We start from the raw sequence: 16,400 nt of genomic DNA on the forward strand, positions 1-16,400 counted from the left end.
GGGCCTAAAGAGGCACTAGCTCGGAAATGATGCACGCTATCACAAACAAAACCTCAAAAATGATTCCACAGGGGCCAAAATTTATCACACAACAACTCTAATCCTCTCAAATTTGCACGGAACCAAATACTGCCCATATCTTGAGAACTGAGCGAGATATCAAAAATTAACTTCATAAAGTGATGTTTTGGGACCAGAATCTATCACGATACTTAAATGTACCAAGCCTCAACTCTCTACAACTTTGACCCTACCCGAATCCCCAAACTTCTCACAAATAGAGAACATCCTGCTGTGCTCTGGCTCGATTATGCCATGACTCTCAGAAGGCCTTCTGTACTTCAACTTGGATGAACTGTACACTGGGAGAAATTTTAAAAGTCAAAATCTTTAACAAGAATGAACTACTACTAGCAACACTGTTCTCAGGTCATGTTTATTTTTCTTCTCATTTTTAGCAGCAGTCCAACAGTAAAACTCAGACAGAAGGGCAAGAGAGGAAACAGACAACACCACCAAAGATTAATTCAATATACAAATAGACAAGCCAAACGATATAAAACAGAGATAAGATCCACGTACGTACTGAAGCACTTTTGAGTCTACATCAGTACCAAGGGGGTCCTCCAGCACATTGTATAGTATCATGAACAACTCGTAAACTCACCAAAGATGCTTCATGCATATTTTCCACTAGTGTGTCTTTGTTAACTGAGACACCCTTTTCAACGGAAGCATTTCCATGGGAAAGGACAAGTAACATTTTAATTGTCCCGCAAATCAACGAATTCACAATTATCAAGTAGACTACAATAAAAGACATCTAACCTATCTGTGTATACATTAAATGATTCGAATTCCTTCTTCTCTTTTATTACTGAAACGCATAATTTAGAAAATTGATGTTTTGCTTTTTCAGCTTTAGCAGCTACAACTATATTCTTGTTACATAGTTCCTCAAGAACATTATACATCTTCCCTTTGCTTACACTTTGTTAGTATATTTTTTATTTGGAATATAACAACAGATTTCGCACTATTTTGTGTTTTAATGGGTATGTTTCAATAATTTTTGAAGTTGTGCCTGTCAGAAAGTTTCTACACTCAAGCAAAAACTCCAGTTTATAACGCTCATTTAACTTTACTCTATTCTAAAAATTTCTTTCCACTAAAACCAACGTCGACCTCGGAACAAACAACAAATTGATCCACATCATTCACATCCACTCGAAGCAATTTCAAAACTTTCTGCTTTCTGTAAAATCTTTTTCTTAACAAGCCTATTCATGATTCTTCGGATTAATTCATCACACTCGGATCCTAAAACTGGTGTTAAAGGTTGATCTGATAGGAATTTTCTCAAAAGAATTCTAGATCTTCTGCAAAGTAAACAAAGAATGCTAACTTAGCTAGGGTTAAGGGGTTCATCGATTGTCTTTTTAAGGAGATTCCTTTTGTACTGTTGCATGTATTTCCTAATTTCAGGAAACAAATCTATTGCACACTTTGCAACAATGGCATTTTCAGTCCATGTAATCTGATAGAACTTCTTAGGAAAAATATGGTTTCCAGGACATGACGAAAAATCTGCTCGACGTGTAAGACTGTCTTTGAAGAGTTTGTACAAATCTTTCAGAAGCCCATTTAAATTTCACTTAATCTGTTGATGACCAGTATGCAATGTTCCATGAATGATATGACGTCCACAAGATTCTAAGTTCAATGGTTCGTCTCGATTCGCATCATTGTCTCACACTGTTCGTCTTCTTTCAGCTCACAAACTAGATCCGCTAAAAATTTAAAAAATTCACATTGGGACCGTTCATTGATATCTGAATGATTTTTCATAATGGCAACCCACACAAAACCTCTTTAAATTTCGTGAGTAAATCTCTTGCTGTTGAGTGTCCAAGAAATACTGAATTAATGTATCTGGTTGATACTTGTTTCAAATTTTCATCCCAAAACCTATCAAATCCATCTGCTTTCCCAAAACCTATCATCAGTACACAAAATTCCCTGACACTTCCGGGTTTTCCAGGTCGCTGGCAACCCTATATATTATCCACATGTATCTGAAAAGAACTTATGCGAGACGTGACAGCTAAATGTATATGAAAATTGGTACCCCGACTAATTGTGGATCACTAATCATTGTGGTGATAGTCACTCGGTGCGGAAATGCCTTGTTTACCCGCTACGTATAATACATATACAAGCAGTGACCAGATGAGGCTGTGCCGAGTTATACCCCAAAAACGCCGGAAAAACACAGAAAATGAAAAATGTATACAGGTAACCTGATACCTACCAGAGGGGGACACGCGACCAAGAATACGGCAGTAGTATCACGCAAGCAGTGTTGCCATCTCAACACAAACTTATAGCTTTTCAAATAGAAATACAGCATGCACAGCATCCAGAGACTAACGGGCTTGATACGTCATGTTGAGTGTATAGCTAGAGCGAGAAATGTACGTATTTTGCCATACTATCTGTGGCTTTTCTGCTGTATGTATTGATGTATTATATTAAAATATTTTGTACCTGTATCTTACTGGTAAGCTGAATGCAGTTGTCCTGGTAACCTGGGAACTGTTTTATCTTCATCGTTGTCTCACATGCTAACAATACGTTTCCTATACTCTCGACACACCTATCACAGTTCATTGATCTTTGCGAATCGAGACGTAGTTTCTTATCACAGATTTGTTACCTTTCGTGTCACAGCTTTTCTGCTCTCTTTTCAGGCGCTTCGCCTTCTTTTCTGTTGTTTCGAACTCATGCAGGATTTTATACAGTGTTGGAATCCCAAGACAGTTTGTTTTATAGCTCTCGGGAAAGATTCAAGACGCCATTGGAGTTGCTACGCTACAGGAGGATTTGTTGTTTCACATTTCCGTATAATGTCTCATGGAACTTCTTTTTTCTACGGCAACTCTACCATGTGCCCTTTAGGGTGAATCCTGTAACACGTCCGTTGATCACTGGATGCCGTGCATACTGTAGTTTACTCTCTACTGTACATTTGGTCCTTCTGCAGGCTTCTTCTTGTTGTACATTGTTCATTTCTCCGTACAAACCCCATAATTTCTCAATTTTAGAGCTTCCTATCTCCTTTATTTGGCAAACAATGATAACCTACCATTTGCTTATTTTCTTTAACGTTTTATGTCAATAGTTTTAATGCCATAACATGGCATACGTTCTATCTGAAAAACTATAAATTAGTATTGAGATCACAACACTGTTTGTGACACTACTGCCGTGTTCTTGGTCACGCGTCCTGCTCCCGTAGGTATCAGCTTACTTGCATACATTCTTCATTTCCTATCTTTTTCTGGTGTTTTTGGGGTATAACTCGGCACAGCCTCACCCGGTCACCGCTTGGTATATACATTAAACAAGGCATTTCCGCATCGAGTGACTATCACCACGATGATTAGTGATCCATAATTAGTCAGAGTACCAATTTTCATAAATAACTTGCTGTCACGGTTCGCATACGTCCCTTGTGAGTAATATATAAAAGTAACCAAGATAGCTCTGTCGCTTTTTCACCCACCACCTTCGAACACCGATATATCACCTAAGACGTACCTGGAAGATCAAAAATTGTCCCCACCAGCATCGACGACCTTCTGTCAACATTCTGGAAGGCCATGGTTTTCATCCCGGTAGAACTTGGGGGGCCGTGAAGCGAACAAGGTATCAAGTGCATTTTGCACCTCTACTAGGGATTTGAACTGGTTTCCTCTAAGGTAATTGTCCATGGAGTATGGCGAATGCAATAGTGTTTTCCATCCAAGGCACAGAATAATGTTCCGGGTCATCCTAGCCAATTGGGGCTTAGTGTTGTCCTGTAACAGGAGGACCCCTTTGCGATTCACAAGTGCTGGCTTTCGAGTTTTGAGTTTTCCTTGAACACGGCTCAACTGATGACAGTATACAGTTGCATTGATGCTCTGACCAGCTGGTACCAGTTCCCGATGCAGAATACCGCGAGCAGTCCACCAAACACATAGGAGAACCTTCTTCTGATGCAGTGCTGGTTTCGTCTGTTTTAGAACCGGTTGATGGAATAATAACCAATGATGAAGGAGCTTCGTACAGAACCCACTTCTTATCACACTCGTCAACAACCTGTCCAGAAATGACTCCTTCCTCAGACGAGACAGTAAAGAAACACAGGTGTCTGCTCACGTTGCCTCCTGGCCCGGAGTCAAATCATGTGGGGCCAGGGTTGGCTGGTTTAAATGAAGGTAGTTTAACCATGGTTTAAACCTTGGTTTAAACCAGCTGTTTTTTTAAAAACAAAAACAACTGGTTTCAACCAAAAAACAAAAGATGTTCGTAAAAGTGTAAATGTTCTTAAAATCTTGATGAACACACATTTGTGGATCATCACGTTTCACTCCCGTATATTATTCTCATTACTCAAAGAGATTATACTACAAAAACAACTTTTTTCCATTTCATGAATGTTTCTTTTGTGATTTTTAAAAATAGTTTATTATTATTGTTTTGCAATTGCAATCAAAGAAAAATTTTAAATATTGTTTCGTTTTAATAATGTATACTATTGATAAAATACATCGACATGCCGTACTTTTCTTTGGGAGGTCATATAAACCCCACGAGAGGCATTTATTGAATCTTTGGTATCTATTTATGTATAAATGGGCCAGAGCCAAAGTGGACTCAAATAATTCGTATCTTTATTCACTTTTCTTACTGATATGCAAATTAAGTCGTTGTATTTAGTTAACTTGGACAAATAAACGTCTTAGTGTACTAACTTGGACTAAATTAGTTCTTCTGTACTCTGCAGTATTTTGAAGTTGTCCATATGTAATTCTGTATAATGATTTCACTTGGACAACTGTTTATCTTTTTGTCCTGAAATGACTCTTGACAATTATATTAACAAGTATGTAAAGATCAGTAGAAGTATTTTCATCAGGTCCTTCGTAAATGAGTTGGCAGGCGTACCGCATTTGTGGCCATATAGTCCCGGTTTCGAGTTCAAATGGAGGACAATTTCTCTCGGATGTAAGCCGAGAAGCGGTTTGGATTCAGCTTTAAGCTTATGTACTCCTTCTTGCATAACCCGGTTGTTGTATAATAACACCAAGGCGAAACAAACTTATTTCTGTCCAAATGTGGTATAAATACAGAGAGGAAATTATTTAAACAAAAAACTTGGTTTAAACCAAAAAAAAAAAAAAAAAAGATTTAAACAAAAAAAAAACAGTTTTTTGTTTTTTCAATAAAAACCATGGTTTTTGCCAACCCTGTGTGGGACCCAGTGACCCAACTTGTAGTGCTTTGCAAATTGATGGAGTGCTGCCAAATGGTTTCTTCACTTATACTGAATTTTAGTCCCAGTTCCTCATATGTCTGGTAACTGTTCGCCTCAATTGCTGCCTGAAGGTTTTCATTTTGTACATGTGCTTGTCTTCTGGCACATGGTGCGTCTTTGAGTGTTTCGTTACCGTCCAGAAACTTGTTAAACCACCGCTGCAGTGTCCGCGTAGTCACGACACCTTCACCAAGGTCCTGGCATATCTTCCGCCCCGCTGCAGCGGTTTTGACTCCTGTTTGAACTCGTACAACATATACTCTTTTATGACGCTCTGTGGAGGTCCCTTGTTCAGTCTGTCCTTACGCAAGTTTACGGTGTAACTGAATTGACACAACCAGGTAGTTTGTTGAATATACCCACACCAACAACTGACCTTCGCCTTATCTCCATTCGCATTTAACTCACGGTGTGTGGGTTGATTGAACACAGACCTCCATAAAAAGCGACAGAACTTTCTTGGTTGCCATTATACATCACGCCATTATCAGACAGGAACTCAAACTTTGATATGCATTTTGCTTGCAAGTTTTGAATAGTGGAAACAAGCTTTTAGGAAGAAGCTTCCATGGTCCAGTTACTATCCGACTTCAGTCACTATCCACACACTTGGGCATAATTCAGATAACCAATAACCCATTACGTGCTCAATCTCAAAATAGAAATCGATAACCACAAAGCAGGAAACATACTTGGGAGTGGCGAGATACAGTCTACGTATATAAGTAGTGCGAGAACAAATAAATGAACGTAATAAATATCAAAGAAACAGTGATTTAGCTACCTAGGTAGTCCGATATGAGCCAAATATGAAAAACATGGCTATTATATGGTCGACGAAGGTGCAAAGTCGTGTATAGTAGAATGCCTATTATTTTGATAACATTTGCATTGCATTTAATACATTTACACATACTATTGACAAGTCCTATGTACTGGTCTCTGAATGATAATGTACGAAGTAGATGAATAATGAATGAATATGCTTGTATGTCAATTCGGGAAAAAGTAGGAGAGGAGAGAAGGTTCACTATGGAGTAAGTGCCTTAGTGGCTTATCTCATTATAATTTTGGTTTCTGTTGGTTCCTCTACAGTTTATTTGAGTACTAAATAAAATACTGCATTTCAAGTACGGAATAAAATAGATAACGCAAACTTACAGCTACGAACGATTAAGAGTTTTATTAAAAGTAATTATTACGTTCATTTAATTGATTTTTACGCGATAGGCTTTTTTTTTTGGGGAAAAAACGAGAATTTTGGAAATTTTGGCTTTTTTCATTTTCATGATTTTTCTAAATAGCTTTCTTATAGTATATTCTATAGTTAGATAAGAATTCCATAACCTAAATGCTATATTTCGCTCTAAAATTCAACATCAAGATGGATGGAGCACATGTTTTACGAATTAAAGCTAACATGAAGAATGTAGTATTAGAGGGCAATTTTAGAGGCTGTTTAAATTTATTTTAACTTTTGAGTTATCGACATTTTTTTCTTCTAGGGATCATTTCAGTTTGTCATCTGTGTTTCATTTCTAAGAGCTTAGTACTCTAGTTTCTAGCGCAAAAGTTAAACTTACGTTTTTCTATATATCGGTCAAAGCGTACGTTATTCAATATATCCGTCTAACCGTACTTCCACATTTCTGTTATACTGTACCTGTGCAACGATTTAGCAATAATTTTCCGGATACAACCTTGAATACTAATTTATACAAATAATCAGTAGCGGATTTAGAAACGTACTTTGGGACGGGTTTCTCTGATTGTTTCGTTTTCTAAAATGTCCTAATTTTATTTGGGAGGAGCTTGAAGTTTATGAGTACAGGCATAACTAATACTGTATTTCGTTTCGTTTATATATTTAGAGATAATCTTCCGGATACAACCTTGAAGATCATTTTATACTGAGAATCAGTGGCGGATTTAGAAAAGTATTTTGGGAGGGTTTTTTTCCCTTACTAATGTTTAGTTTTTCTAAACATTCGTAATTTTTATTTGACGGGAGTTTATGAGTAAAGGCATGACTAATAGATATTTCGTTTGTTTTAGACATTCCGTAATTTTGGGGAACAGGCTTCAGTCCGAAAGACCGTCCCCCTAACCTTCGCAAAACCGTCAATGCTGGTAATTAGTAATAATAACGATTTAAAATCAATAAGAAATGAAGTCGGCCAACTCACAGTACACGCACTATTTCTACTTCATAGATGAAATGAAGAAAAGTTTTGTCAGAATGGTCGAATGCTGGGTTGAATCCCGGAATTCCCGATAGAAGCGCAAAAGCTTCACTCAGTCATGTTTGTTGTGCAGTTGTATTTATCTTAACTTAAATATATTCCGTAATTTTTTTATTTTTTTTTATTTTGGTGGTGGTAGGGTGGGGAGAGTTCCATAATGATATGAAGGGTGTGAGCCAAGAACATGGTAACTAACAAATTTTCAATTGCTGAGTTATGCAGCACTAGATAGACAGCAACGCATACCGCTTCGTTTAATCCTTCATGTATAGTCTTTTGTGAAAAATCAGCTTTCCGACTTTCAAAATGGATTGTGCAGCAGCAAATTTCTAATTTCTTAAAATAGTAAAATTGTGGGTTACCATGTTCTTACCTCACACCCTTCATATGTTGAATCCCTCTTGTTAAAAATATAGAAAACTTGAGGACTGAGTAAACTGTGATGGTGCTTATATAAACTGTAGAATTTCAAGAATATACAAAACCAAAAGCTCTAGATGTGCAGCCTTTAAGTGTATCATATAAATCTAAGTATTCTTCTTATGTTTTATTTTAATTTTATTTTGTTCCAAAAAGAGGGTATGGAATATTTTGAAGTAAAAATACTACATAAAATTTTGCTACTTATTTGAGTATTTTTTAAAGAAGTATTTACTTTTAGGGTTGGCTGGTTTACACCAGCTGTTTTTTCCTTTTTTTTAAATAAACAACTGGTTTAAACCAAAAAAATAAAAATAAAAAGAACGAAAAATGCGAATCGTTGTGAACTTTATGGTGACGTTTCCACACATCAAACCATCTGCATTAGTTTTATTTCCTTTTCACCTATTAATCAAGGTGTCCCATGTTCAATTCTCGGTCGAACAACAACCCTTCTTTCATGCGTAAACAAAGTAGCGGTTCGGATGTAACTTTAAGCGAAAGTCTTCTCCTTGATAACCTCGGTATTACGTAAGGATGTTAAGCCTAAACATACGAAACGAAACTAAATTGTATATTTCTGCATGCCTGTTGTTTTATAAAGAAGCCAAGATTGCTTAAATATATTGATATAAATTGGCAAAATTTATCGATTGCCTACGTAGCTTCCAACATTAGCTTGGATTGCAGTTTCAATGATATGTACGTACTAAATTTGTAATTTAATACCTCAGTTTTAGCGTACTGATTATGATACGTTGACCTTTAAATTTTACATGCAAAGCAACAACAGGATTTTTCCGTTATTGTTTTACGTTTAGAGTAATGACGGGATTTTCCCGATGGCTAGGGCGGGAGTTTCTCAATTTAATAAATTTACTGACCGGACTTCTTTAAGCTTATGTGACCTCTTCCAGCATAACCCCGTTGTTGCATAATAACACCAAGGCGAAACAAACTTATTTCTGTCAATATCTAATATACATACATAAAGCAAAATATCTAAACCCAAAAAACCTAATTTAAACTCCCCCGAAAAACCGGGTTTTTGGCATTTTCAAAAACAACCATGGTTCTTGCCAACCATGCTTACTTTGTATGTAAGAAGTTAAAAAAAATCTTATTATATACATTGGTTAATCCTTTGGAATTCATAATGTAAATATGTTGAGAAGTAAAACTGTTTGAAATATCTTTTCGAAATTCATGGTTTATTTTCAAGGTTTTATATTATTATCAGCATCAACCACTAATTAAATGACTTTTTGTGTTATAGAGAAGCGAAACAAAATCTGGTTTATCAATTTAAAGCAGAATTTTCAAAAAAGCCCAAAATTTCCCAAACAAAAAAACGAAGCAGAAAAAACCTGAGTTTTTTTCAAAAAAAGCCGGTTTTTTTCCGAGCCCTTGCATCTCTAGTTTTGAAACCAATAATTCTCGTTCCATATTAACTGCGTGTTTATTCAAAAAATGAACTTATAAAACTGCACTATATCTTTTTTTAAATGCATATAATGTCTCTTGCTATTAAAACTACTTTATGGAACAAAAATTCAAATTGTAAAGAAGAAACAGACTGTGATTTCTAGATAATACTTTTAAGGTTTGTTTTGTAATAAATTACTTTTTGAAAACAATATCTTATAATTATATTTAATATTGTCCCTAGATACTCCCTTGGTACATATGGGCGTATATCAAAGGGCAAAATGACTTCTCGACAATTGCTGAATATAGTTGGTAGTGCAATTTAACACACGGGATTTGATTTTCCCCCACAAATTTATATTATGAAATTCCTGTTATATACAATATAACATAAAGTCACTGGAGTATGGTCCTAAGATTAAAACAAAGCTCACTAAGTTGTTTGGATAAAATACGTGTCCCTAGTCCCAGGTAGCCAAAGGAGGAATTCCCACAAAACTCTAGGCTTGGGTTAGGTTAGATCTCTCAGAACTCCAAGCAAGCTAAGAGAGGGGATCTGACCAGCCGAAACTGATATCGATTGAGACGTTACATGCTGTTTTATACTCTCTTCTTGGCAGCGGTGGCGCTGGTGTTCCTGTTCTGCCACACATGACCAGATCTGACGAGGATGCCTATAAAACACGTGTAGGATTTCCAGTATTCTTATTTATGTAATCTCTTTGTAACTTTTATTGTGTAAAGGAGAAATATCCGGCTATCAGTAACATATTTTTCCTTTAGTCTTGCACAAATATACCAATTTCTATAAAGAAAAATATAGGAGATGTGCCTGGGTTGAACAATTTTTCATACTGTATGGATATAGAAATTTATTGCTAATGCGTAATTAAGAATAGAGTGAGAAAGTTTGAAAACAAAGCTCTGAGAAAAAAATATGCACGATAAAATATAAACAATGATACGGAAAATAAAATACAAATACGATAAAAACAGACGGGTAAATTTAGGAAGTTATAAAATAAAATGCGGAAGTTAATTATAACTGCAACCTGCATATCATACGAATGAGCTCGAGACTCTAAAATGGGTAGGACACGTTCTTGCATAAACATTACGCGTAAGGTGCACGGAATCGAGTTGACAGGGCTTCATATTACAAAGGAAATGAATTCTAGAATATTTCTAAAATAAACAAATCTTTCCAGAAATCTATAGTTAGACTTACAGTTGTAAAGGTTTATTGTCATTCACAAAACATTTTGTTATTCTGTTGAAAATTGAACTTAGTACAAAAATCAGAAAGCTAGCAGGATGACTGATCGGAATAGGACTTGAAACCAGACTTTCTGGTAGACTTCTAAGTTAATTTTGACTTTATTTTTATAACGTAAAGACTACATTCAATGGTTCAACTAATCAAGCTACTCTGCAAAGTCAAATAGGCGATACATATAATTGTGTGAGGGTTGCTGGGTAAGTTTCTGCAATCAATATGAAAAAAAGACATGTGAAATTCTGGAAATGGATATTATTTTTCAAAGTATTCACATTCAAGATTGATACACTTTTGCATATGTTGAAACCAATTTTGAAAACATTTTTTCTACTCTGAGGCTGCTACCTCAAAACCACTGTTCGGAGCGTCAACAGTTACTCTAGGTAACACAAATTGCTCACCACATATCTTTTTTTCATGTGTGGGAAGATATAGAAGTCATTAGTAATAAATCAGGTGAGTACGGACAATGAATAAATTAATTCGACACTTTTACTGGACAAAAATCTACAGTTTGGTGTGCTAGCCGGGAACTGGCATTGACGTAATCAAAAATGATGCTATAATTTGGGTTCGTTTCCCGCAATTCATTGATTACCTCTGCCAAATAAACTGCTGTATACCACTCAGCATTTACTTCGATATTCTAAAGCTATGGTTACCACGTATCCAGTATAACCGAAGAAACAAGCAATCATTTGCTTGGCAGCACTCCTGGAACGAACAACTTTGAAACACTCAGACAGTGGATTGCTGTTTAGTTTTGGGTTCGTATGAAGATCCAAGTTTCGTTCTTTGTAAAATGTATCATATCAAATTGAACTTACCTCGGTTGAATTTTTTTGAGTAATAGACTTGGATGGACGATCTCTACGAAATTCATAACTGAGAAATGTGCGACCAAGCTGAATCCGAAAAACCAACTGTACGCAGTCCTATTGGATGGTGTTCCATCCTCAAAAGCCAAATAAAATCATTCCATACTTTATTTTCGGGTTAAAGTACATTTAAAATCATAAAAACATCATTCCCGAGAGTGTTTACAAGAAATGTCCATTTCTCACACAAAACTACTACTTCAAATTGCTGTGAAAAATAAACAAATAGATTTTATAGGCTTCATTTCCACATCATTAAAACATATCGTCCCTGCCGTCTATTTGGTAGAATATAAAACTTCATAGTCAAGAAAGTTCCCAGATCTACTGCTACAGTCACTGAATTGTTAACATTGAAGTGATCAAATACATTTACATTTCTTAATTGAGGGATCATGCATTACGAAGGAACTAGGAATAAGAAGTAAAAGCCCAATATGTCAAACGAAAGAGCCACATTTTAGTGATGATCCTTCAAAAACATTTCTATTTTTTTAATCTTTAATTTTACCCGCAATGATTATTCTTTAGGAGGTTAACGAAAAGAAGCGATTGTGAAAGAACAGGCACAACGAGAATGTTGGAGGAAACAGAAGAACCCACGAAGACCCAGTTACTATGTTGTACACCACAAACTCATATTATCTGGGATCGACTCATCGACCCCTCACATCTTCATGAGCGCTCTATTACTGAGCTACCATGCCCAAAAATTCTTGAAATATTTGATAATGAAATAAAAAATTATTAAATATGTATTACTTGTTTCCTCTGCAGAATTTATGAGATTCAATCTAACTGGTTTGATTTACCGCTTTTCATTGGTGATGGATCCCTATGTTTCTCTATAATAATTCCTATTTATTACCTAGTAATCTAGAGACATTTTGCTTACCTTTATTATTTTTTATAGTATAAATAAAAATATAGAGATAGCCTTTGTCAGAAGTATCTTAAAATTTGCAGTTGATGTACATTCACTAACAGTATTTCTGCTAAATTACTTTATAAAATCTAATAATTATAGTTAAATTTTAAGGAAACAATTAATAAATATATTTAAGCCTTAATCAGCAAAGAAAAAGCTCAGCTAACCTTCATCATAGTACGTAAGCTTCAGGTTGATCTGTGTATCCTTTGGTAATGGAGGAAGAGACTGACAAGACATGATACATGATCGCAAGAGAGATAATGTCATATTTTTTATTTCCGTGGGTTCCAGTTCTTGTCCTTCCATTAGATTTCTATATAGAAGATAAAACAAAACAGTGCATTTAAACTCGATATTAATGCTTATTGGACTATGTATTATTTTACAAGAATTATACGCTATTGATAAATTAAATAAACTAAAATCAACGGAAAGAAACTTTAGTTGTTTATATAAAAAAAGCGAAAATCGTTACTTGGGTGGTGCATCAAAGTTTATTATTTTCTACTATATATTACGCAAACTTCACTCTTCACTTACGCATTTAGCCCTCAGGGTTACTTTCTGAATCACTTCTTACTTCATTCTTCTTCTTGGGATCGGTAAAAAGAATAATTTTAGCAGTTAAGGTCGAAATTTAGTACATAGTATGACTTCTATTTTCCTGAGAAATTGGAAAAAATGTACACCGCTAACGGTTAATGATAATAATACAATAATGGCAATACAACCATTGTGTTCTGAACATGGACAATGAATGGAATGTCCAAGCACAATAGCTAGGTTGTGGTACAAACCACATGCTCTGAGTGAAAGAGCACGGAAGAGTAAGGAAGTGTAAGGTGTTCTGGGAGCGTACTGTGTAGCGTAGTGGTTAACGCATCGGTACGGTAGCCAAAGATCCCGGATTCGAGTCCCGATCCAGTCATGCACTTTTACACTCTTTGTGCATTATTGACCTAAAATTAAATGTGAATAAATGTAGTTTAGTCAAGAATGGAACACCATAAATTACAGCAAACAATGAAATCTTATACCTACTGTCACTGCACCGAAATCCCCACAGCAATAAATTCAATATACTTCACTAAACATCCACCTAGTTCAATGTTAATAGATAAAGAAGCACTGTTTCAGAAAAGGAAGATGTGTACAGTTCTTCCAGTCTCTGTGTGCAGTTTTCCAATTCCTCAGAAAAGTAAAATCGGTCATACTATGTACTATATTCCACTTTATGTCCTAGTTATTCTTTTTACCGAATACAAGAGAAGAAAGAAAAATGAACCAAGAAGCGGGTCAAGAAATAATACTGAGGATAGCGCACGCACCTTTGGCACAGTAGGTCTGGGTTCGATTTCTAGCAGGAACTATGTTGTTCGGATTCCACGTTAAGCTGTAAGTCTATGTCTCATATAGCCTTGCTGATGAAAGGGACGCTAAACTCAAATCCAATCCAAACCAAATGTCTTTTAGACATTAATTTGGAACAAACACAAAAGTTTTCAGTCCTCTATTATTGAAAAGAACATATGTTAAATAACAAGAAGAACATATTACTAAAAGACAATTATTTCAAAATAAAATAACTCTAGTATTTTAGGTAAGCACTTTAGGCTTCAATAACATCACCTAGATGATTATGTATGCTAGCTACAAGATTCCAGCATATAGTTGAATGTTGTTGAAATTATTCCAGAGTTCCGTTACGATTGCCTGGATAATTTCTTCTTTGTGATCGTATCAGCGTTCCTCCTATTCCTAAACTTTAACGCCCGAAGATGTTCTATAGGGTTAAGATCTGGAGAGCGAAAAGACCATTCTATACATCCGGGTAATCTAACCATGCTTGAGTCTGACTTGAAGTAAGAACATTATTGTGGTCTTCTGGAAACTTTTTATGGAGAGATGTAAGCAGCGTATTCTCCAGAACTTGGATATAAGTTGTCCAAGAACAGAACATTTGTCCAAGAACAGGAACAATCTCAGCCAGCACTACAGCTGTTATATAACAGCAAAAATGAACTGAAACTCGTCTAGAATGTTCGGTGCAGTTGCCATATCGTGGAAGATATCATGTCCTGTATGGTCTCCGTAATATCATTCTCCTTTCGCTGATCGCAAAGGAGCCGCTTCTCATCGGACCAGATGATGACATTCTAATTGGTTTATGGAAACCCACATTCTTCTCAGCCCATTCTAGACGCCTATTCTTGTGATAACCTCAACAACAGTGAGTAAGAACAGTTCTCATTGCTGGAAGTGAATGATAGAGTCCAGCTAAATAAGACATCGTCTTACTGTCTCGTGTGAACATGGTAATTCAACTGCTTTATCTTTCAAGATAGATCGATGACGAAAAAGGTAGATCCTCACTTCTTCAAGCAGAGCTCCATCTTGGATCGATGATGTTACCCGCAGTCTTCCGCTCCTGGATTTTGACCTATTTCATTCTACGTCTCCCTTTCCGCATGATGACCCAACCACTTACCTACAGTTCTAGGTTCACAACCAAAATTTCGACCCATATGAGAAAATTTCTCACCATTAGCAATATGGCCTATAATCTGGCCTTTTAAGTAGCAGTGTAATCAAGAGAGCCTCTAGTTTGCTGACAAATTAAACTATAGCCGTAATACTCCATCGAATAATTGAATGTGAAGGCGTGTGTTTAAGACGTGAGTAAGATTTTGTATGGATTTGTTCATTGAATCATGTTTCACAATTATGGGTGCTATTAATTTTATTTTTGTTACGAGATAAGTTACTAATTACGTATACAAACAAATTACTCCATGATTATACTTTTTCTTTTTAGAAAAAATATGATAAGTGTGGATCTCTTTTCAGAACGTGATATGTGAGATTGTCTGTTGATTTAATGACCTTCCTATTACTAAACAACTACTTACTCTGTGAGTCATGCCGAACGCTGTAAGGCGAGCAAGGAAAGTGATATTATCCAAAGTGTTCTTTGAAATCAGTATCTTCTCTGTTTTAACCATAAAATAATACTTTAAAAGAATCTTTTAAAATTAAATTCCGCTATTAATTGTGAGATTGAAAACAAAATAAATTGATAATCAACTTAAAAATAATTGTTACCATGACAATTTTACAATAACAAAGTGGGAAAAGTCGAGGCTTACTCTTAGCTTTCTCTAGATTTCGTAAGATTGAGGGAGAGTAATTAATTTGACATTTCTGAAGAGTTGCAATTAATCTAAAAGTTTTGCACAAAGTAATTTCCATGTAAAGCCAACTCATAAATCTGGATGTAAGGGTTGACCGCTCGCTGAACCATTGTGACCTCCAGTTAAACCTTGGATTTTTAGCTTCCGCAAACAATACTTCGAGGTTCCTAATATAGACCCGAGAAATCATTAGATTCTAAAAATCACTAAATAGAATCAAATTCTTTCAAACTATTGATTGGGTAAATCGTTAAAAGCTACATTTTGAAAAAAGAACAATGTACAAATAATTAAATACATAATAGAACTAATTTGGGTTTTGAGACGGTGTTTTCACTGTTCAAGTCATTTTTAAGATTTTCAAAAAATTAGTATCATTGGTACTGTCTTGTATGTATCTAATATAAATAAAATTGTTTGTTTGTTTGTGAGTCTGTGTGTGTGCGGCCTGGGTCACGGGTACTTTGGTCCAGGCCTCAGACCAAGACGAAACTTTTTTTTTTTTTTTAATTTCGAACCAGGGGGTCTCAGGGGAGCGTTTAGCGGGACATGTAAAAATAGTAGAAAATTACCGATATTAGTGTCAAACTCATAGTTTTCGCGCCCGCTGAGATCAATGGTAAAACTCTGACAGCATTAACTTTCAAATTCACCCCATTCAGCTGCGG

At 35.7% G+C, this 16,400-nt stretch overlaps 1 protein-coding gene across 3 annotated transcripts in view; it reads right to left on the bottom strand.

Annotated features, from left to right (window-relative positions):
* The window catches only part of LOC145680858 (uncharacterized), a 109,507-nt gene that overhangs the window by 58,096 nt on the left and 35,011 nt on the right, over nt 1-16,400 (bottom strand). For all 3 annotated transcript variants that reach the window (XM_081751992.1, XM_081751991.1, XM_081751990.1), the window contains exon 5: nt 12,706-12,854. In XM_081751992.1, the coding sequence (XP_081608118.1) occupies nt 12,706-12,854 (149 nt within the window). The remainder of the gene's footprint in view (nt 1-12,705; nt 12,855-16,400) is intronic.

The sequence above is a fragment of the Thermobia domestica genome, chromosome 3, assembly GCF_964235325.1.
Source record: "Thermobia domestica chromosome 3, izTheDome1.hap1.1, whole genome shotgun sequence".
In the NCBI taxonomy this organism is placed as follows: Eukaryota; Metazoa; Arthropoda; class Insecta; order Zygentoma; family Lepismatidae; genus Thermobia; species Thermobia domestica.